Genomic DNA, 23835 nt, shown 5'->3' with positions numbered 1-23835 from the left:
ATGTTAGAGTTAAGTTTACCGAATTGGTTTTAGAGTTAATTTTTCCCGTTTTCAAACAAGCTAATGCGATCCCTGTTGAGAGCATCTTGCACTAGGTTCAGTGGATATTGACGATCAACGAAACTTTGTTGCAGCTGTTCTAGACTTTTTCCAGATCGTCATCATTTGAGCAGATTCTCCTGTATCGAAGGGCTTGACTATAAGAGATGGCCAGTTTTGTGTGCCGCGGATGATAGCTTTGGATAGCTTTGTTGCGAATCGGTCGGCTTACGGAGCAGATCAGTTGTTAAACCGCCATTAGCGAATGTTATGTCGCGAGCCGCCGATCAAAATGAGGGACCATCCTACCTCGTTCGAAACCAACAACCCCTTATTACTGAAAACTTCCTTTTAATGAATCCGTCGACGGAAATCCGCTACAGGAAACCGCTAATGAATCCGCTACAGGAAACAGGTAGATAAAGACATGTCAACAAGATAAGACTCGAAAGAACATCTGACAGCGGAGTACCATGGAAAATGCGCAATCATAACATCTCTTCCCCCCTTAATTAGTTTGTTTGTTAGAGGTTAGTACAGTTAGTCGCCAACAGAAACATTCAAATTTAAACCCAACATATCTAAAAAGAGGGAAAAAAAAACTACTGTAAAATATAGTCCTGGAGATATGCCGGCTTACGACGTGTTCGTTGAGGTCTTAGCTGCACTGGTTCAGACTCTGCGTTCTCTGGACGTTGCTCCTCAGTGGGTTGTGCTTCAGTCTGGGACGGTGCTGTACCCACATTACTCAATATGTCCTCCGCTGCCTGATGATCACCGGCCAGCTCTTCCGGTTGTTCTGGCTGGGATGACGATGCATCGGTTGCGAGCTCCATGTTGGTCTCGGCGGATGATTCTTCTGCTAGGTCCAGCTGTGCTGCAGGCACTTCAGCACAGTGCTCCGTACTGGCATCCAGGGAACCACTTCCCGCATCACCTGTCGATGGCCGCCACAATGGACAGCTCAGGGAACCATCAGAAAGAGAACAGGGGTACCGCACTAATTTTGAAGCGTTCCACACGCGTCGACCTTGAAGCAAAAAAGACCCACTTCCACATTGTTTTCGCTTCATCTTCTCTTGACGAACATCCATGAGCGCGAACATCCCTCACCTCTGGCGAAGGTACTGGTAGTCCGATAACGTTCAACGGGGTTCGTGGCAGTCGACCGTGGAGCAGTACGGCTGGAGCGCAGCCCGTCGTTGCATGTGGAGTGCACCGAAACACTAGAAGTGCTTGTTCAACTACTTCGGCCACCGGTTTCCTCTGCAAGACTGCTAGGTGGACTTGATCTTTGATGACGCTGTTGAACCTTTCAATTAAGCCATTGGCCTGGGGATAATAAACCGAAGAAAATGCGTGCTTGATGCTTCGTTCGTCCAAAAACTGCTTGAACATCGAAGAAATGAATTGTGGGCCCTGGTCCGAAACAAGTTCCTCAGGCAACCCCTCACGACTGAACACCCGTAGAAGGAATCTGATGACCTCCTTTGACGTCACACATTCTGAAAGAGCGACCTCCGGCCACCGGCGGCTATAATAGTCCGTGAGTGAAATTGCAAACCTGCATCCGTGTGGTGCGTTTTCAAATTGGCCGATGATGTCGATAGCCAACTTCTACCAGGGTCCTCGGGGTAGAAGAACGGGCTGCAACGGCGCAGGAGCGGTCTTGACGGACTTGTCTGCTGCCTGGCAAACCCCACAGTCTTTGACGTACTCCTCGAATTCGCGATCCAGGCCCTTCCACCAGTAAGCCTCACGTATCCTATGTTTATTCCTGACGACGCTTTGGTGAGACTCGTGCGCTCGTACGATCACTCTTGACGTCAACGACTTAGGGATGACCAGTCTCTCCCCACTAAAGAGCAGTCCGTCGAATAAAGAGAGTTCATCCCGCAACTTGTAAATCGAAGCTTCATCTTCATGCAGATCCCGTTTGAAAGGCCATGACGTTTTCGCGTAGACCATGACCGCTTGTAGTATCTAGCTTGTAGTATGTACGATCTTACTCCGTAGCACGCTGAACTTCAGCATTGGTTAAGCAAGTCGAATTCCACGATAGACGATTTCTTCAAATTTTGTTTCTTCGTTGCCTGGCTGTGGCAATCTTGATAGGGCATCTGCAATGATGTTCTCCAAACCCTTTTCGTGTCCCACAGTGAACTGGTAATTGAGAAGCCGTGCGAATCCACCGCACAATGCGCAGTGGTCGCCGACCCTGCCCCAGAGTTGCGAGAAGAGTGACGAACGCTCGATGGACCGTCCGCTATGAGAAGTGTCTGCCCCAACCAGATACACATGCCACTTTTCACATGCCCAGACGCATGCGAGTGCTTCACGTTCCCCTGTTCAATAGGCGCGTTCTGCGTCAGACAGAGTCCGTGACGCAAAGGCGATAGTGCGCAGCTCATTCTTGGCTTTCTGCTGTGGTACTGCTCCAATACCATAGCTCGAAGCATCTGTGGTCACAATGACGGGTAACCGTGTGTCGAATGGGGACAACAGGCCAGCTGCTGCGAGCAATCGCTTGACGTTACTGAAGGCATCTCCGGCTTCCTTGCTCCACTCGTAGGCCGTCCCCTTCCTCAAGAGCATACGTAGGGGTTCCACAACGTGGGCATAGCGCGGTATAAAGCGCGCATAATAACCAATGAGGCCAAGAAATGAGCGGAGCGCGTCCACATTCTGGGGCACCGGGGCCTCAGTAATGGCATCAATCTTCGATTGAAGAGGCAAAATTCCTCCGGAGCACAGTCGATGTCCAAGAAACTGAATTTCTTCCGTATCAAATACGCATTTCTTGTTCAGGGTCAACCCCACTGATGCTATTCTTTCGAGTACAGTTCGCAGGGTTTGCCGGTACTCCTTCCTGGTGCTGCCAAAAACTACAATATCATCAAGCTAGACGACGACTCCCGGACACTCTCGCAGAAGATGAGCCATAAGCTTCTGGAACACAGATGGTGCTGACGCAAGTCCGAAGCATACTCGACGGAACCTGTAGAGTTCTTCGTATGTAATAAAAGTAGTCAAATGTCTGCTATCTTTGTGCAGTTCGACCTGGTAGCACGCAGACGCCAGATCTTTCTTGGCAAAATGCTTTGCTCCGGACAAGGAATTGAGAAGTTCTTCGACGTTGGGTAGTGGATAGGAGTCGGCCACAACTGCTTTGTTGACTTCCCGCAGGTCAACACACAACCGGATGCTGCCGTCCTTCTGGAGCACCACGATTAGCGTCACCCACTGTGGTGCATCTACCGGTTCTATAATGCCCTTGTGCTCTAGTCTCTTTAACTCTTAAGATACTTGTTCTCTAAGTTTCAGGGGTAGGCGACGCAACTTCGATGCTACTGGGTTCGCACCCTCCTTTTGTTGCACCTTGTGCGTGAACCCTCTGGCTAACCCGATTCGACTGTCGAACAGGTGTCCAAATTGCTTTCTCAGGTCCGGTGGCAAGACGTCACAACTGCTGACATGGAGACACTGAAGAGACTCTCCGTGGATGCAGATGTTAAGTAACTGACTTGCCGTTAAAATCGACCTTGGCTTGGAAGCAGCCCTGTACCGGTATTTGCTCTTCACTGTAATTCACAAGCCGACGTGGAGGCTTCGACAACGGTTGCTTCCGGTGTAGCTTATTATAAATGCTCTGGCTAATCAATGAAGCCGCTGGCTGAACCAGTATCAACTGTGATGTTCACGGGAACACCTTCTACGGCAACTTCAACACATATCTTCTCTTCATGTCCATCGCCGATTTTTAGGACCATAAATTTATCCTCTTCGGACTCAACAGTGTCCACATGCATTCTTCCGCACATCTTCCTAAAATGACCAACTTTGCCGCGTTTTCTGGACTTCTTCCCGATTGCTTTGCACTTGCTATCGTTGGCAAAATGTCCCACTTGTCCACAGCGAAAACATGTCAACCGCTTACCCGTTCGCCGATACGTTGGTCTGGACGCTGAGTAGTTCTTGTGTGCAATTTTCCTTTGCGAGTTGCCCCTCCTGTACGGAGGTCTCCCGTCGATGTTCTGAACTTCTGTCGGTCGCTGGAATTCTTTTGCCGCTTTTGTGCCATCTTCGTATGAGGTAACCATCGCAACTGCGCCTTCCAGTGAAAGACGTCCACCGTCCAGTAGAAGTCGTTCACGCAATCCAGGGACCGCCGTGCCTTCTAGTAGCTGATCCTTTATGGCCTCATTTTCAAAAGTTCCGTAGTTGCACTTCGCGTCGAGACACTTCAATTCTCCCACGAAGGCTTGTGTGGATTCATCAAGTTGCTGCCGTCTCGCACGGAACTGGTGCCTAAGTACCGCAACGTTAGACGCACTCTTGAATCTCTTGTCGAGGATGCTCAAGGTCTGCGCCAGCAAGTCTGGCGCCTCGCTGTCACTTTTAACTTCTGGTTCTGGAACGGACGTCGTATCCAACGCTTGGAATATGCGTTATTCCTCCGGGCCCAAGCAATGTATAAGAAGTGCCCTCTTCCGTGTCGGTGTAAACGTCCCATCCTCAACGGCTGTCAGGTAATTCAAAAAGACACTGCGCCACAGCTCCCAGGGAGTCTCTGGCTCGCCCGGCAATGGAAGGAACGGGGCCGGCGGTTTGAGACTGAAGACGCTCATCCTGCCCGCAATGCGCAGTTCACGCTCGTCGCCAACATGTTATGTCGCGAGCCGCCGATCAAAATGAGGGACCATCCTACCTCGTTCCAAACCAACAACACTTCCGTCGACGGAAACCGCCTTGCGGGTACAGGAAACAGGCAGATAAAACATGTCAACAAGATAAGACTCGAGAGAACATCTGATAGCGGAGTATCATGGAAAATGCGCAATCATAACAGTGAATTTAGCTTGAACATCTAGGACGTTAACAGTAGTGGCTGAATAAGAATGAGTGAAGTTAATGGATGGGTGGAAGTTGAAGTTGCGTATAAAATCTACAAGGCTGTCTTCCGAGTGTGGTCAGATTATCAATATGTCGCCCAGGTAACGTTTGCAGTGAGTTGGTTTTAGCTTGCACTGGCTTAAGAAATTTTCATCCAAAGCGCCCATGAATATATTTGCATAACTGGGTGCCATCTTTGTGCCCATAGCTGTGCCGTTGATTTGTATATATTGTCTGCCATTAAATTCGAAGTTGTTGTTCCTCAGGATCAGTTTCAGTAGAGTAGATAGCACAGTCGCATCACAAGGGGAATCTGAGTACCTTGAGAAAGCAGTTTCTGCTGCGGTGATGCAGTCTTCGTGTGGGATATTGGTGTATAAGGATGACACGTCTACCGTAACTAGGAGACTAGAAGCAGGTGACTGACATTGGTTTAGTACTTGAAGTGATTAGCGTCCTTAATATACGACGGCAGTTGTGGGGGTTCGTCTTTAAGGAGACAGTCTACAAAGCTAGAGAGATTTTCTGTGGCTGTTCCATTACAAGAAACGACTGGGCATCCGGCATTTCCCGGTTTGTGAATTTTCGGGAGCATGTAGAATCGTCGTAATCGTCGTAGAATCGTTATCGTCACCACGGTATCCTCCTCCAGTCCGAACGCACTAAGGAAATTGTTCACGAATCACCACGTGTCGCCTACAGACGTACACGTAATCTGCAGGATAACTTAGTCCGCTCCAAAGAAAACAGTACGATAAGTCCTTCGACTGGTTGTCGCCCATGTAATGGCAGGCGTTGTCAGATTTGCAAACAAATGCAGACAACGCAGGAAGTTAAAAGTACAAACTCTAATTTTACGGCCAAGATCCTTGCAGACCTAGACTGCAATTCCTCAAACGTCATCTATGCAATCCAATGTAACGCATGCCAAGCACAATATGTGGGCCAGAAAAAAACTTTTCAGAGTCAGATTCAACAACCACCGATCGGATGACACCAAAAACCTTATCTTCCAGTTTCCCGCCATTTCAAGCCGCCGGGTCATTCTATTAGGATGAATCAATCTTTATTCTCCAGTCAAACTTCAACTCGAAGCACTCCCGAGAGCAACGCGAATCCTACCAAATCTACTAATTCCAATCGACCATTAACGAAGACCCCGGCATGCTATCAACAATAAGAAGTCTAACCTCGTAGATAAGACACTTTTTCCAATACCTTTTCAGCTGGACCGGTGACACAACCTGGACAAAGTCACTCCCCCAAGGACGATGACCTCGCACTTGAACCTGACAAGACAACAGTCTCGAACGTGACCCATTGACAACCGCCAGGTGGCGGGTTTTTTCCCTTTCCCGATGACGTCACTATGCAAGCCTTTATAAGCTCTGTGAATCACTGACATTTTGGTCCTGACGAAGGCGGAGCTTCCGCCGTAACGTAGACAACCATTTTAGCCCTTGTGCTAGCTGTAAATAAATTATCCCCCCTTTTTCTTACTTCCCGTACCTTCTTAGTCTGTGTTTCATTTTTCATTTCAGCGACATACATTCGCGATCGTCCGAACCCCTTTCACCTAGTATATACAGGGTGTCCCAGCTAAGTGTATACAGATTTTTTAAAAATATATATAATACTTTTTCCAAGATGAATTTAATTGCAATATAGCATATGCTGAAGGGCACTCCCTAGGAGGGCATTAGCAAAGTCCAAAGGCAATCTCTTAATTAACTTTCATTAATTAACTTATTAATTATAAAAGCTACAAAGTTGTCCCAATGAGAACATCTGTTCCTTTCGGTCACCTGATATCGTAGCCGTTTTCAGAACAAAAATCCGTTCCATCTTTTTCCATGGATTTTTTCTTTATTTTGCTCATTGCGCATCTTCGCAGACGCGTATTTCCTCCCAACTTGAGAGGGGTAAGGAGCACAGTGCCGCCTCATGCGTCGAAGATGAGCTTTAACTTGCGGAAACAAAAAAACAAACGTATCGGGTGACTCTATCGGAACTGGCCTTATCTTGGGTTGCACATTCTGTTTCCTTTTAATCTTTTTCCAGGACGCCAGAGGCGATAGTGCGCTCTCTCTCCCTCTCACATTGGGGATGAAGGAAAGTCGCGTCTTCTAAGAAGCGCAATGAACAAAATAAAGGAAAAAATGGCGTTCCTTCACGAATTTTTTGCGGGCGATCTATCGAACGGATTTTTGTTCTGGAAACGGCTACGATATCAGGTGACCGAAAGGAACAGATGTTCTCATTGGGACAACTTTGTAGCTTTTATAATTAACAAGTTAATTAAGACATTGCCTTTGGACTTTGCTAATGCCCTCCTAGGGAGTGCCCTTCAGCATATGCTATATTGCAATAGCTTTCATCTTGGAAAAAGTGTTATATATATTTTTAAAAAATCTATACACTTAGGTGGGACACCCTGTGTATATATATATATATATATATATATATATATATATATATATATATATATATATATATATATGTGTGTGTGTGTCTGTGTGCTTTAAACAAGGATTGCTTCCCATTCTGCTACTCAACTGTTGCCTGAGAGCCCCTCATTAAAGAGCTAATTAATACATTTTAGGTAGTTAGTCACACAGTGGTTACACACTGTCTTCGAGAGAATGTGTGTTTGACCGTACAACGCAACACAAACGTGAACAAATGGGGAAGGGGAACAACAGAGAAGTCTAGGAGAAGAGAATTATTGTGCCTCGTCATCCGATCCCGGAGAAACCTGTACAGACATTCTTGTGGAGATAACAGAACGGTAACAGAATAGCCGCGACCGTCAGTGTCGGGGTCCAACCTGAGCGTCTATGGAATCGGCTACGTCGCTGACACTTCCAAGATATCGAAACCTCAGAGAATATCAAACTGTGGGCGCATCCTATAGAGGTCCGAGATGTCATATGCTACTTATTAACACCTCAGTTATTCGATTACCTTCTTACCTGAACTCTTTAAATTGTGACACTCAATTGCAACCTCGACAAAGTTTGTAGTGTGTTTCCCAGTAAGAGTTCAGCCTACTCTGTAGTAGCCATGAGGAGAGATAGAAACACTTTGAGGCAATTATATATGCGGTATTGTGTGTACAGTAGCGGAGTAGAACAATGGGCAATGTGGGATATATGTGAGGCATGAGCAAATAGTTTTCTGCTGTCACGTTGATAACATTGGGAAGCTGGTGACGAGGCAGGTACCTTCTACGTATTCCCATCAGTGATTAGTAGACCCCGGAATCCCAGGCAAATGCCCATTTTTTTCGTGTGGTTCAAATAGTGCCTTTTCAATACAGGAGCACGAACTGGGTGCTGGGAACCTCATCCTGTATCGATTTGATAGTGCCTATAAATGCCTATAATGGCGTTAGTGCCTATTTTAGCGTAGATGCCTAAAACTCGGTTAAACATAAAAAAATGCCTATAATAGCCCTATAGCGTGGCGAAACGGACATCGGTCACGTCATACGTACTTTTGAAACCATGGATCGCTTGAAAAAAAGCGAGTATCTTAATGGTGCTGAACTTCTGCTTTTGTGCTAGCGCCGCGAACCAACTGTGGCTATGAGAGGCGTACACATGCCGACAGATGGAGGGAGGACAGCAGGAAGGAGTGGGGTTAGTATGCATCCTGGGCCGACTTCAAGGAACTGTGCAGACATTCGTCTGGAAAGTCTGCCATAAAACCCCAGACAGCACAGCCAGTGCAGGGATTCGAACCCGCGTCACCTCCCAGTCTAGGCGTGGAAAGCGGCCATCCTAACCACTATGCCACGGGCGTTGGTGGGTACTGGATGGCTACCGATGTATATTTCCAGCTTCGCTTCTGGACTTGTTGCTGATAATTGAAAATTAGTTACTCGGGTTGCTTGCTCGTTCTTTCTCTCGCTTCCAGCATTGGGTTGCTGGGTCGTTTCGTAACGGTTTTGTCGCAATCTAGAACTATTTAATCCCTTCTCTCTCCTTTTTTTACAACGAATTGGACACACGGTAAAGTGCGGATGAGGGGACGTGACGTACGAGTGTAGTTACAGGTCCGGTATAATCCCTACAGTTTGGCAGCCTGAGGAAGCTGCCCTCCGCGCAGGCAGTCAGGGCCATAGGTATTCGTACAAGAGGGAAAGTGACGCCGCACCCAGTGTGAGCAGACTTGATCCTGCATATATGCCTGCCATTGGGAGCCTTGTGGTAATGCCGAAAACGGCATCCAGAAAGCGAAGTTGAAGAACGTTCGAGGACTAAGAAATTTGCGCGTTAGACTAAAGCCTCAGATGCTCGAAACCCACTCCGCTATCGTCAGTATGCTGCCCGCGAGTCCGTCTGAGAAGTGCCGTGGAACCAGTGGCAATGTCTAGAAGCCCTGTGCCCATAGTAGGCTGCAAGTTTTGCAGTTCGTGCAGCAAATACATTGGCAAAACTCTCATTTATAGGTATTGTTCTTCCGGATGGAACTGATTTATTCACTTAGTTTTTGCACTTTCAGAGCTACAGATTAAAAAGCTACAGATTTCTGAGCTACAGATTGGCAATAATCAGCAATTTATTGTGCCTATATTGCCATTTTTAGTGCCTAAATCTGGATTTTAGCCCCTTTCATAGGCACCTAAAACAAGGTTTTTTTGTGCCTAAAAATCCGGGCTCTAGTGATTTCATTTAGCGTGCTCTCTGACACAGTGGACGTGTCGAATTTGGTGACATCAGTCATGACACAGAAACAGCACATTACCTCCCAGTGTATCAATGCGGACCCTCACCACGATTCGTTGAACGACGAAGCTGATGTTCTGCACGCCGCCGAAGTTGGTTCCACCATAAATCTCGTTCGCTCGAGCGACGTGTGAAGCGATGAGAGCTGTTATTTGCTTTATTATATGTTGTTCATCGGGCTGTAGGAAGGCAAAGTACCCATAAAGATGGTGGTCTATGCTCAGCCTCATATTGCAAACACGCCGTGAGACCAGTGCCCGACGGGCTGTTGCGTTCCCATTCCATTGCTTCAAGGGCAGCTGCACAAAGGCAACATTCTCAAACCATGTGGAACACTGAACTGGGATCAGACATTACCAGACCAATGCTCAAAAGTTATTTGCTGAGTACAAATTACAAAAATAGTTAGGCTTCTTAGACATGCCGACATTGGACCTTTCGAGCTCTCAGTTACATGTGAAACCACAAATTTTTTACGAAGGTGATGTGCCTTTTAGTGGCTTTACGTCGCGAGACTGCTTTCACGATGGGTGACGCCACAGTGGTCGGGTGACGTATTAGACATGCTAGAACTCGTAATGTGGTCGAGAGGGGTTTTCAGGAACCGTATAGTGGTGCGTGCGGTCGATCGGTCGGTCGGTCGGTCGGTCGGTGCATGGACCAGCGACAAGGAATTGATCGGATCTCGCCAGACAGTGTTTTCGGGAACCGGAGTAGCAGAACCGCTACGATACATGTGGCGAAATCTCCCACACGAAAAATCTCCCGAAAATGCATTGTACAATTTATGTATTCGAACGTTTGAACCGGTCTGTAAATCTTCACAGCATCCCCGATGGAACGGCATTCAAGATGGAAAGCGCAGTCTTTTCTATGTCCACCTTCTGACCTGCAGTCTCACGCTGAACCAGAAATATTATCACGAGGTTTTTGAGGATCGGAACATTGTGAGGAAGTATTACGCCATTCGCCGAATACTTGACGACTGCAGAGTAGATGGAATCCATCGCACTGGCGTCGGCCATACTTCAGCTTTGTTCGGAAGAGTCTTCAAAAGAGAACGACCGGAAGCGAACTGATCGCCACCGGGAGGCTGTCAGGAGTATCGCCGCGCGGGGAGGTAAAGTGCGGCATCTGACGAGGTAAAGTGCATGCCCGTCGCTCATTTCTCTCTCAACCAATAGGGAGTTTTTGGGAACCGGTTGAGCCCACCCGGTATGATCAGTTGGGAGAGACGGGAGCGACTCGCATGCGCTTTACCACGTGGGGATTATCCTTCCCGCGCGGCGAAAGTCCTGGCCCCTTCGAGGTCACGATAGGTTCGCTTCCGATCGTTCTCTTTCGGGGACTCCTCAACGATGCTGAAACATGGCCGCCGCCGCCACCTTGATGGATTTCATTTACTTGGCACCAGCCAAGTGGATGGCATAATGTTCCTCACAAACGGAAAGCTCGCGGTGTGTTGATGTTTCTGGTTCATCGTTAGTCAGATTGACCAGGTATCCGTACGAGCGACTTTTTCGGGCGAGATATCGGCGGAGGCGCGAGGGCGACAGGAGCGTCGTCGTCATAGTTTATTGGGTGCTTCTGTACGCGCTCCACGGAATTTCTACCATGAGAAACTGCGTCGGCTAGCTGCGCTGTCTTCAGCGCCGTCCTCCGTCGCGCTTTTGAGTAACTCCACCGTCACTTCAGACGTCGTTCGGATGCGCTCGGCATTTCTTCCGCGATATCTCGTTGGCGCGTGCTTTCCTTCTCGCTCTCCTTTGACGACATCTCGCCAGATAAAGTCGCTCGTGCGGATACCCTGTAAAGGTAAGAAACTCGCCGTAGAAAATAGCAGAAAAACAACAGCTGCCATTTTGAATGCCAATCTATGTGGGGATGCTGTGGTGACACCTGAAACGGTTCAAATGTTGCATTTCTTAGATTGTACAATATCTTATCAGTCGAATGTACGTGTGGGAATACGGTTATTATTGTTCTGTGAAAGGTCATCGGAAAAATGTTTTCCTAGTAGTAGCAGTGGTAATAGTAGTAGCCATGTCCTATCCCTTTTGAGTTAGGGTGGGCTATGCTCGACTTCTAGTAGAAGGTTCGCCTTCCTTTTATTCGTAACGAGAGATGGCACGACACGAATGGCTGCGGTTGTTCCCCTTCGGTTCCCGAAAACTCTTTTTGTAGAGTCTCCGGTCGGTTCCTTGCCTCTGGACTCCGCACCGACCGACCGATCGACCGTATGCACCGCTCCGGTTCCTGCAAACTCCATACTACCATCTAGATAAAGAAAGCCTGCTTCAAGGGACGGTCTCGTACCCCCTGCCGTTCTCACAAAGTGTACCATTCGATTGCCCTTTCGTTGAAAATGGAATATTGTGAATTTACCCGACAAAACACGTCACTGTTACTAGATAAATGACAAAAATTGATAAAGATTGCACAGCATATCGCGATCTGTGTTGGCAACAGTAAGAACGGATACGTCGCCCCGCGGGAAAGTTCGTGATTGGATGAAGAAATCGTCTGCTTTTGCACGCGCAAGTGCACTGGCGTGAGCAAACAACTTTCAGATGTGACTGGGGACCGTGGGAACTCTGGTACGTTTTGTTTCAGTTCTCAAGCGGGACACATATTCTAAGAAGTCGCCTACTTACTAGTTTAGAACTGTGTCAATCACTCCACCCACAAATCTGAAGTCATTCGTCGTTCGCGCGCACAGTCGCATTACAGCTCCGGCCAAAAAATATATTACGCGCGTGTCGTATTTAGATCATATTAAGAATTATATATTAGATTATATTTAGAAATCAAGTGTCGCTGGCGACGTACATGGAGAAGGGGTGCTTGTTTATGAAAAAACGCGAAATACTCGCGAAAAGAAAACACGTAACCTAACGTTCACGTGTCCGTGTATGCCCCACATTCTCGGAAGCCCGACAGTCAATGCACTGGCTACATCCTGAGCTCGCGGAGATATACGTCTGTGGTTGCAGTTCTTATGTTTTGTCTGAGCGTACCGATTTCGAGAGCAAAAGGGAGCTTAGAGAGATGACTCAACCCACGATCCTTCTACAAGTTACAACTGCCATTGCAACGGCAACAACTGACGACATCTGCTTTGTCCTTCGCTCAGCCAATGGGCGACCTATCCGCAGGCCGATGTCATGTGTGATGTTGCATGAGTGAAGTGCAGGTTTCGTGGTCTGCTATTACGGCAGGTTTTGACAAATTCCTCGAAAACGACTTCGCTACTCAGAATGAAACTTTGACTGTTGTATGTCTATAGCACTCGTGAATATAGATTTGGCTAGTTATAAGTTTCGTAATCACCCCGGCTGCACTATACCGTCCCTTCAATGCCTCACATTCGCACGCAGACGTATAAAGTCAGCCAATCGCCGCAACCAGCCAAGATGTCAGTCAATCGCGGAGGACGATTTCGAAGAACAGCCTTTCTTTGGCTACCAGTTGCTGCCCATGCGGCTGTTTTTTCTTAGCTACGGCCGCTCAAAACACGGTCGTCATTGGCGGACTCCAAATTGTTACGTCACGTCGTTCGAGCAATCTGGCTTTGTCTCTATGTATTGGCTCAACCGGTTCCCAAAAACTTTGTGATGACATCATCGACGCACTCACGAAGTTGCCGAGACTCCATCCATGAATCTGCAGATTACATAATCCTTCTGGTGTTTTGACGTTTAACTCTCGCGCTTGTACAAAGATATCCAGGCTTGATAAATGAGTAACTATGTAACGATGAGAGCAAGCCTGTGTGCATGGAATATTTACAGATATCAAAATATGGCCCATATTTAAACACTTGTATAAGATATTTAACGAAAAGTCTTCATGTTTGGGTAACCAGGTACGAGAAGCTGCTAGGTCGTAAGGACAGCTCTCAAGAAAAACAGCTACGAGATGCTGTATTTCACCGAACAATTAATGATGCATTAATGTAGCTCTTCCCTCAAACTGCCCATCACTTACGCTGTTCCCTGAAAGCGCTACTAATCTCTGGACTACTCTCTACTACTCTCTACTACTAACCTCTCTGGGTCGGCCCTCACTCTGAGGCCCATTATTATATTCTCACCGAATTACCACGACTGCCCCGTGTGGTGATGAAACAACCAAATTACCATCATCCCAATAGAGTTGTTGTCGCTAATGGAGTTAAAAAGCTAGTTTGTGAACTTACTGTAAAATTACACGATTCCTTCGGTAGGCTTTCGCAGGCGACGGAAAAACTGTCAAACAGCGTCCGAACAGGGGCGGATCTAGGATTTTCCCGAGGGGAGGGGGGGGGGGTCCGCTGTGGACAAGTGCTACGTACAGATCCCGACAAAAGTTTACGGAACACCAGAGCGACGTATTTCTTGATCTCAGTGACACCCTAGCGGCGAACGGGAGTGGACAGACTTACTGAGATGTTCGTCGCGTACCCGGTCACCTGTTTGTAAGCCTATCTGCTCCTGTTTGCAGCAACCGCATGTTGAAGTCTGGAATTGAGGGGGATCCGGATCCCTGACCCCCCTAGATCCGCGCCTGCGTCCGGAAGGTATCGCTGCTCAGGCACGTCACTCCTAATGCCTTTTATTGCTATCAGACGACGTCCTACACATACGAGGGGTGTTCAAGTCAAACCGGGACTTTTCATTTTTCGCAAAACCAAAATGAACTTACAGGCGAGAAATTATTTTTATTTTTCAACGTAATCTCCAGCTGCACTAATGCACTTGTCTCAGCATTTCACGAGGGCTTGGATGCCAGCAGCGTAGAAATCCTTACCGGCGCGTAGCAGCGATGATCGGACCGCATTCTTGACGTCGTCGTCGCAGCTGAACTGGTGGTCCCCAAGGAACGCCTTCAGTGGCCCGAAGAGATGGAAATCGCTGGGGGAGATGTCTGGACTGTAAGGGGGATGTGGCAGCATCTCCCAGCCAAGTTCCTGTAAGGTGCGTGTCGTGAGATGCGCTGTATGCGGACGTGCATTGTCCTGTAGGAGGAGGACTCCCTTGGTGATGAGGCCCGGCCGCTTTTGCTTCACCGCCTTATGCACATCCTTGACAACCTGGCAGTAATATGCACTATTGATGGTGGTACCACTGGGCAGACAATCGACATGAGCAACGCCAGCCTTGTCCCAGAAAACCGTGGCCATGACCTTACCCGCAGACGGGGTGCTTCGGAACTTCTTGGGAGCTGGCGACCCCGCGGATGCTTCCACTGTTTTGACGCGCGTTTAGACTCAGGAATGAAATGGTGCACCCACGTTTCATCGCACCTGAGGATCCGATCAAGGAACGACTGTCCTTCAGTGTCGGAACGGTACCTTAGCTCTTGGGAGATTTCCAGTCTTCTCTGCTGGTCAAACACGGAGAGCTGCCTCGGAACCCAAAGGGCACTGACTTTCCGGACCTGGAGGTGTTCACGAGTGATAGTGTTCAGCGTTCCCACAGAAAGGTCCGTCTTTCGAGCCAGTTCGAGACATGTTATCCGTCGCTCCTTGAGGATCAGGCACTCCACAAGTTGGATGTTCTCAGGAACTCAGACACCGAGCTCCAAGCCGCCCCGCCCGGGATCGTCCCGCACTGATGTACGGCCGTCTCGGAACCGTTTTCACCACTCAAACGCTTTGCTGCGGCTAAGTGTATCGTGGCCTTACTGAGCCTTAAGTCTTCTGTAAATTTCAGATGACTTTACGCCTTCATTCACGAGAAACTTCATGACAATTCGTTCTTCGATGTGCGCGCTCACCTCGTTGTCGGCCATCTTGTCCAGCATGTGTCTTCTGTATTGTACAAACTTTGGACGACCACCTGGTGAACGCGGAGGCCTGTCGCGTGTGAAAATGACGAAAAAGAAGTAGCCCGAGCCATTTGTACATACAGGAGACAGAAAGTCCCCGTTTGACTTGAACACCCCTCGTATATCCCTCACTTGGACCTTTACGCTTAATCTATGCCAAACTACTACAACACTTATCAAAGGACGCTTGACAGTTCCCACAATTGTATTGAGGAAACCTTTCTTTTTGTCGATGCCAACGTGCAAACGGAAGGTTGCTGCAATGGGGCTATCGCATTCCTGAGCGCGCTCAGGAATGCGATACAGCCACATTGATGCAGCCACATCACTGTAGTGTTCAGCGGATATCGGCCATGCAGTATGTGACTGATGTGTGTTCGCCTGGAGTGCTCCTGAGATCAAAATGGGAGGTATGACTGGTGCTCCCGTTTCTCTGATGCCACCTCTTCTAGAGGATGCCTCGCTAGGGACGCCATATCGCGAAATTCTTTTTCACGCTCAATACTTCTGTGCCCGCACAGGAAACACGAGGCACTAACAGCAAAGTCTCAAAACCCTTTAGATTACCTGCAGCCACTCTTACGGTAGAAGGTACCGTAGCTGCCGGTGCCTTACCGTTCTGGCATTGTCACGTCGATCGCCAACTACACTTCCAATACGCTCGCTTCGTATATCAGGGTCCTGTGTGTCACGTTTGAGTCTTCGTCGTTCCCCGTTATGCGGTCCATGCTTCTGAAAGTGTATATCGTAAAAGCTGTAAATCAATGAAAGCTAGTTGTATGCATTACAAGCAAATCAGAAGTGTGTGTGTCTAAGGATAAATAATCACCCCAAACATTGGTGGAAAAAAAGGCACGCTAGTTCTCCCCACGCCCTAACACGGGCCTAATATCTCTAGCAGTGGTTATGCCACCGTGCTACAGGCGCCTTCTAGAGCTCTGTGTGGTGTTTGCTAAAACATGCACCCAACGCATCCAATCAATTACCACAAATTAGCTTTCTACGTCTCGAGACACTTATAGCTATATGGTTGTAATCATAGTGGTGGGACTGATTTCAGTGCTGAAATACACATTCTGTGTAAACGAGAAATTAGCCGAGGCAGGCTACAAACATGGACGGCACAAACACGTAGGCCTCCAACGCCTAGAATCAATTAAACCGAACAACTCTGGAAAAAGGTGCCGATGCCAGGATCCGAGCCTGGGCTGGATATCTGACCGGAAATCAGAAGGCCCAGGTTCGAATTCTGGCGTCAGCACCTTTTCCTGATTTGTTTCATTTAACATGCTGTGTATTCTATTTTGCAATTACTTCTGCAAAGGCAAGGAGCGTAAAATAAGTAGCTTGTTGCGTCATTACGCGACTATTCTCTAGAGAACTGGCCTGAGATTTTCCCTCTCCCTCGCGCGCCCCGCCCACCCGGAGCGCGCCAATGGGACGACGCGTGGGAGGGGCGGAGTCGGCTGAGTGCCATCTGGGGGCAGAGGTTCGAACGTAGACGGGGACGTGCTTTTGGCGACGCTACATCCACTGGGTCGTTCCATCCACCACGAGCTGAGTTGGCCCGTGAGATGGCGCTGCTCGATGCGGGAGCCTCCATGGGTTGCTGCGGACGCACATGGGGGCTCCCTATGTGAATCTAGAAACCGCGAAAATGGTCAGCGATAAGTACTGAGTCATTTCTGTCTCTCTTTTTTCTTTTTTTTTTCTGTTTTCGTGGAATGAATTGACGGATTTTGACGGCTCCTGTGTTCGCTTGTTTTTGCTTTTAATAAACGTTTCATGATCGGCGTCCTTGTGCGATGCCCGCGTTTGTTTGTTTGTTTTTGCTTTTAATGAACGTTTTATGATGGCTTGTTTTTGCTTTTAATGAACGTGTTATGAGGGCATGATTTATTGCCTGTTAGGCACGGACTTCGAATGGCGCGTTTGCGGCGTCCTTGGGCGATGCCCTCGTTTGTTTGTTTTATTAAATATATGGAACACGCGTTGTTAGAGTGATCTTGATAAGACGTCCGTGGAATCGTTGCGCCCGTGATTGGGTGATAGTAGGGCGTTTTTTGGCGCGTGTGTGTGTACCTTCCCTTTCATTGAGCATGTCATCCGATTCGTGTGCGATGCGCTGTGGACCGGGACACGGGCGGTGAGAGGTATACCCCGTTTTTGTTTCTTTGTCGTTTCGCGGGACAATGCGTCATTATGGACTGTTTCTCTCTTCGTTTTTTTTTCTTGGTTTCATACCCCCTTTTTGTCTTCACTGCGCCATGCGACACGTGTTGTTACGAAAGGAATTTGATGAGATGCCATGTCCGTGCCGTTTTTGTGCGTGTGTTTAGATAATGCCGACAGAAGACTCTGGTTCTTTTCCCCCTTTTACTGAACATGATGCCACGCATGTTGTTACAGAAGGACTTTGACGAGACGCCCAGGCCGTTTTTGTGCGTATGTTTGGTAATGCTGGCTAATGACGAAAAAACTACATTTATGGTGGTTCGCATGTCGACATCCCGTAAGACGAGCCCCCCAACCGTTTTATAACCACTGGCTTAGCGCCGATATCACCATGGTGGAAGTGCTACGCTGCCAAGGTCTAGAAGCTGAAGAGATACTGAAACAAAGAAAGCGTCGGTTCCGCGTAAACCACCCACCATTTTCGGCGTTTTGACCCCACTTTTCTCCTTGTGGGAGAATAATCCGCATTCACTGAGCGACCCAAAGACGGACTTCACAACACAAAGTTCAGTGACAAAAAGTTGACAGTGACAAAAAAGGCCAGAATGGCTTAAGAGGAAAGAGGAGAACGAATTCTTGGTTCCATTGTATGCTCAAGTATAGCACGTCCCTAGTTGTGTTACCAGCTCTGGTGGCGCAGCGGTAACGCGTGCGCTTGGAGACTGGGAGGTCCGCGGGCCGGCTGTGCCGTCTGGGGTTTTTCCTGGGTTTCCCTCAGATGTGTAATAGGCGTATGCCGGCACAGTTCCCCTGGACCTCCCATGGACGCAGCTATCCTCCCCCCGAGCGGATTCCGCTCGGTCTTCCACTTCACCCTTTCCTCTCCTCCTCTCCACCACCTTTCCCTTCCCGAGAAACATGCCGCCTAATCAGGCAGGCAGACCTCTCGGGTTCCTCCCAAAACGACACTCCTCCTCCTCCTAGTTGTGTTCTTTCTGAACTCGTCCTATCTCAAACTTTATAACTCCCTCCGATGTTTTCTCCAAAAAATCGAAGTTATAAGGTATAAATGTTTGTCTTTATATCTGTTGCCGTGAGTTCCTGTAGTACACTTGATGTACGTGCTTGACCGTAAGGACGCTGGACTGATGTCTGTTATGATTTCGTTAGTTTGGGATGCGCCTATTTGCCTAAGGAGTCACGGCGCACTGAGAAAAGCAACCCAAGCACATCGGGTGTCCACCCATTTCATCGAACGCCGGTTCGTCGAACGACGTTTCATCGGCGCCATTTTATCGAATGCCGTTTCATGGAACGCCACTGGACAGTTGATCACCAGACAATTGCCCGTCGGACAACTGCTCACCGTTAGAATTAATTTGCCACCATTTTAGATGTTAGGTCAGATTAGAATTAGTCTGCAGGCATTTTAAACGTTAGGTCATGTTAGAATTATAGTGTGGGTATTATAGACGTTAGAATTGGCGTATTAGCATTTTAGACGTTATTATTGTTGTTGTTATGTTTGAATCAGGCAATCATAAGGCCGGAACTCACAAGGCCGAATTATCAAAAGACCGAAACTCAAAAGGCCGAAAAATCAAAACATCGAACAATCATAAGGCCGAAAACCAGAAGGCCGAAAAATCAAAACACCGAAAAATCACAAGGCCGAAAAGTCCCAAAACCGAATTATCGAAACGCCGACAAATGAGGAACCCAGGATACGAGAACTGGTATTCCAACTGCGATTTAAAAAATTAGCTCTACAGATTAAATAGAATAAACTTGTTGGGAATTAATACAGCAAATAAATCGTTTCACCGAACATCGCATTAATAAAGTACTTTCGATAACTTAGGGGAAAACAAAAAGGAAAAGTAGATATATGAACCACTGTGTCATTGTGTGTTTGTACACGGTGGCAATCAGGTTCGGATTACCAAATGTAGAGAAACACCATCTCCTCTACAATTCATTCAGTGGGTGATACAAGTCATTCACTGGCATTCACCTACCACACACTTTCTTTTTGTAGTAAACATGTTTTAGATTATTGCAAGATTAGGTTGGCAATACGAGGTTATAGTTTATTGCTTTTTTTTTAATGAAAAGAGCAGTTCCCTTTCAGTCGTCATTCACAGGGATACTTACACTAGGTCTTCTGTTTCTTTGGCCGTTTTATTTCGGTGTTAGGTTCAGTGTTCTGATTTTCGGCCTTTTGACTTTCGGCCTTATGATAGTTCGGCGTTCTGATTTTTCGGCCTTTTGACTTTCGGCCTTATGATAGTTCGGCGTTATGATATCGAGCAATCATATCCTGAATGTAGCAAAGCACATGCGTTAGCAGTGTGCTTTGCTATACCACCTATACCAACCTATATATAGCTGTGGCTGAAGCTGATACATGATCCCAAAGCTGTTTGCGCGCGGGGAAGTTGGGATCCGGACAAAATGTCCCCGGACAAAGCGTCCCCGGACGAAATGTCCCCGGACAAATGGTCCCCGGAAAAATGATCCCCGGACAAAACGTCCCCGAAAATGTCCCCGGACAAAATGTCCCCAGATGCCGTCCGGTTGCACAGCCGTTGGTACCTCAAATGTGACAAATGTGTTTCATGCTATCATGTGCAGGGTTGATTGATTTAAATCAGCCAGATTTAAATCACCGATTTTAATCGCGATTTAAGTCATGAATATTAATCAAGATTTAAATCACCTCCCTTATGTTATGTTTGAATTCGAATAGTACGTATTTTCACGCGTATTAGCCGCGGCTTATGCGCGATTTATTTTTTTCGCGGACGCTCTGCGGCTTATCCGTGGGTGCGGCTTATCTGGTGACTATTTTTCCCTTGTACTTTCCCCATACCCCGGGTTAAACGAAAGGGCCGACAGTGCCTCATGTTTTTCGGAACAGGACCGCCCTGCCAGTGCACGAACAATACCGAACAAGGGCGGGTCCGCTCCACATTCGAGTGGACTAACCCGTCAATCCACGAAAAACACGCAACAAGGGCACAATCCGATCTTAGTAGAACACTAGAACTGACCTCATTTGTTATACATCATGCCGACACCGGAATGTGGACAGGGTTTATGGCCTTCCCCACGGTCTCCTTTGTCGGCAGACCCACAGGAAGGGTTCAATACACCTGTCATCGGGATAAAACGTGGTCAGCTAAGCATTTGACGAGAGCAGCAGCATTCGTGGACACCGGCACGGCAGTTAGATGTGAGGCATGGCTCCAACGCTGAGGCACAGCCACGACAGCGGCTTCAAACTAAAAGTCGTCGACTTCGCGGACAAGTACGGGAACAGGGCAGCTGGCAGGGAGTACGGCGCTGACGAGCGTTGAGCGTCCCTGTTGATTTTGTATGTGCATCACTGGTTTAGCGCACAAAGCAGTCGCGTCGTATTACCCGCGGCTTATCTGCGAGTGCGGCTTATCTGCAAAAACATTTTCAAGATGTATCTAAAAACGAGTCCTGCGGCTAATCTGCGGTGCGGCTAATACGCGTGAAAATACGGTAAATTAAAATTGGAGGCGCTGGGGAAGATGAGACTGAGCCTGGAAATGAACCACAGCCTGAAATATATTATACTTCAGTGACTTTTAGCGCAAACAGCGTCACGTGACCCCTTCAGTGGCTCTCCGGCACACTGGCAAACAATTTGGTTAGACATGGCGGGTGGTCATTCCACGAGCGTAGAACATTTCCAGATATTTCTTTTTCCTATTACTATTCGGTGTAATTCATAATATATAGTTTTCAAATAGATCTCCATTTGCATTTGCTAGTAACTGTTAGCCGCACTGCTAGAAGTCTAGACGCCCTTCTTTGTATGTGCTCAAAAAGTGATTTCGCTACTATGAGGTGGCACACGGAAGCCATGAGGTGAAGATCTGTCTTAGAAGACAAAAATCAACTCAGAGATTTAATCAATATTCATCATATTTAAATCTGAATAATTTGATTTTTTAATCCGCCGAACAAGAACGCAGTTGAGGACTGGCAGACGGCTGAGTGACGGCAGCTGGGGACATTTTGTCCGGGGCCTTTTCGGGGGACATTTTGTCCGGGGACGTTTCGTTCGGAGACATTTTGTCCTACACCCGGGAAGTTAACTGAATTAAATTTCACGTTTTATCTCTGATGCTTCGTCCTCTGTCACTCACTTCTCCGCCGACAAAGCACTGATACTTCCACTTCCAGCATCGTGATATCGGCGCTAAGCCAGTGGTTATAAAACGGTTGGGGGGATCGTCTTACGGGATATCGGCATGCGAACCACCATAAATGTAGTTTTTTCGTCATTAGCCAGCATTACCAAACATACGCACAAAAACGGCCTGGGCGTCTCGTCAAAGTCCTTCTGTAACAACATGTGTGGCATCATGTTCAGTAAAAGGGGGAAAAGAACCAGAGTCTTCTGTCGGCATTATCTAAACATACGCACAAAAACGGCACGGACATGGCATCTCATCAAATTCCTTTCGTAACAACACGTGTCGCATGGCGCAGTGAAGACAAAAAGGGGGTATGAAACCAAGAAAAAAAAAAACGAAGAGAGAAACAGTCCATAATGACGCATTGTCCCGCGAAACGACAAAGAAACAAAAACGGGGTATACCTCTCACAGCCCGTGTCCCGGTCCACAGCGCATCGCACACGAATCGGATGACATGCTCAATAAAAGGGAAGGCACACACACACGCGCCAAAAAACGCCCTACTATCACCCAAACACGGGCGCAACGATTCCGCGGACGTCTTACCAAGATCACTCTAACAACGCGTGTTCCATATATTTAATAAAACAAACAAACGCGGGCATCGCTCAAGGACGCCGATCATGAAACGTTTATTAAAAGCAAAAACAAGCGAACACAGGAGCCGTCAAAATCCGTCAATTCATTCCACGAAAACAGAAAAAAAAAGAAAAAAAGTGAGAGACAGAAATGACTCAGTACTTATCGCCGACCATTTTCGCGGTCCCAAGGAACGCGCGTCCCTAGATTTACACAGAGCCGTATATTAAAAGGGAGTCTGGCCATTAATGGGTCATGCCTATACCTGAAGCTCCACCCACTTTTTCAGCTTTCCGACCAATGAAGTCTTGAAATATGGGGCGCTATCAATCAGCCTATCCTCACTATTTGCCCCCCTATCCAACATGGGCAGCGCCATTTTGGGTGGCAAGTGGATTGGATGGGATTGAAATGGATACCTCTCGCAATCTGCAAAAGTAGTGGATTGTTGGTGCAGATTTGATAAGCGCCACCTAGGGAGCGTAAGGCACGTCGGGAATTGTCGTCGGCTTCCGTCGTTGTACCGCTGCCGGCAGAACCACCCGCTGGGACACATTCTGTTGTCGGTATGATTTTTAAACAAATCTACATGAATAGTTGGAATATAAGAGGCAAGAATGTTTATATTCATGAAATCCAGCTGTTAAATATAAGATTGTACAGCACAGCGCCGTTTTTGTTATGATTTCGTTGTGATCGCCGTGTTCACTAGGCCTAACACCGGCGACAAAACGTATTATTTTCAGTTAGATATCGATGGATGAGCATAAGTGGAAACTGATTTCCGAGAAATTTATATTAGGATGTACATTTGAAGCGTAAAATCAGGTTAGTCTGTGAAAATTTTTTGTCACGAAATCCCCGCTTCATTGTGTTTGTTTTCGTCGCCATTTTGGGTGGCAGTATGGTGTCATGGCGACCCCCTTGGTAAAAAGCAAACCAATCAGAGGAGCGAAACTGTGATTGACAGGTCGAGCCTCTTTTTGTGACTCCTCCCAATGGCCAGACTCCCTTTTAATATACGGCTCTGGATTTACAGATCGAGCAGCGCCATCTCACGGGCCAACTCACCTGGTGGTGGATGAAACGACCCAGTGGATGTAGCTTCGCCAAAAGCACGTCCCCGTCTACGTTCGAACCTCTGCCCCCAGATGGCACTCAGCCGACGACGCCCCGCCCACGCGTCGTCCCATTGGCGCGCTCCGGGTGGGCGGGGCGCGCGAGGGAGAGGGAAAATCTCAGGCCAGCTCTCTAGAGAATAGTCGACAGGACTAAGACCGTTTCTGTAGGCGTGCTCCTCTCCGTGACGTCTCCCGCTGCGGCGCGCGTACATTGTCTTCCGCTCCGTGCCTTACTTCCCTTGCTCTGAACTCTCCA

At 47.8% G+C, this 23835-nt stretch overlaps 1 protein-coding gene across 4 annotated transcripts in view; it reads right to left on the bottom strand.

The window, feature by feature from the left end:
- LOC135385621 (disintegrin and metalloproteinase domain-containing protein 10-like) overlaps window positions 1–23835 on the bottom strand; it is a 37068-nt gene that overhangs the window by 8932 nt on the left and 4301 nt on the right. For 3 of the 4 annotated variants that reach the window (XM_064615062.1, XM_064615063.1, XM_064615064.1), the window contains exons 5-6: window positions 16086–16202; window positions 9710–9961 (exon numbers count right to left, since the gene is read on the bottom strand). In XM_064615062.1, the coding sequence (XP_064471132.1) occupies window positions 9710–9961; window positions 16086–16202 (369 nt within the window). The remainder of the gene's footprint in view (window positions 1–9709; window positions 9962–16085; window positions 16203–23835) is intronic. The other variant, XM_064615065.1, reaches the window with a different exon arrangement.

Source organism: Ornithodoros turicata, chromosome 2 (genome assembly GCF_037126465.1).
Source record: "Ornithodoros turicata isolate Travis chromosome 2, ASM3712646v1, whole genome shotgun sequence".
In the NCBI taxonomy this organism is placed as follows: Eukaryota; Metazoa; Arthropoda; class Arachnida; order Ixodida; family Argasidae; genus Ornithodoros; species Ornithodoros turicata.
This window is presented reverse-complemented; position numbering and strand designations above follow the sequence as displayed.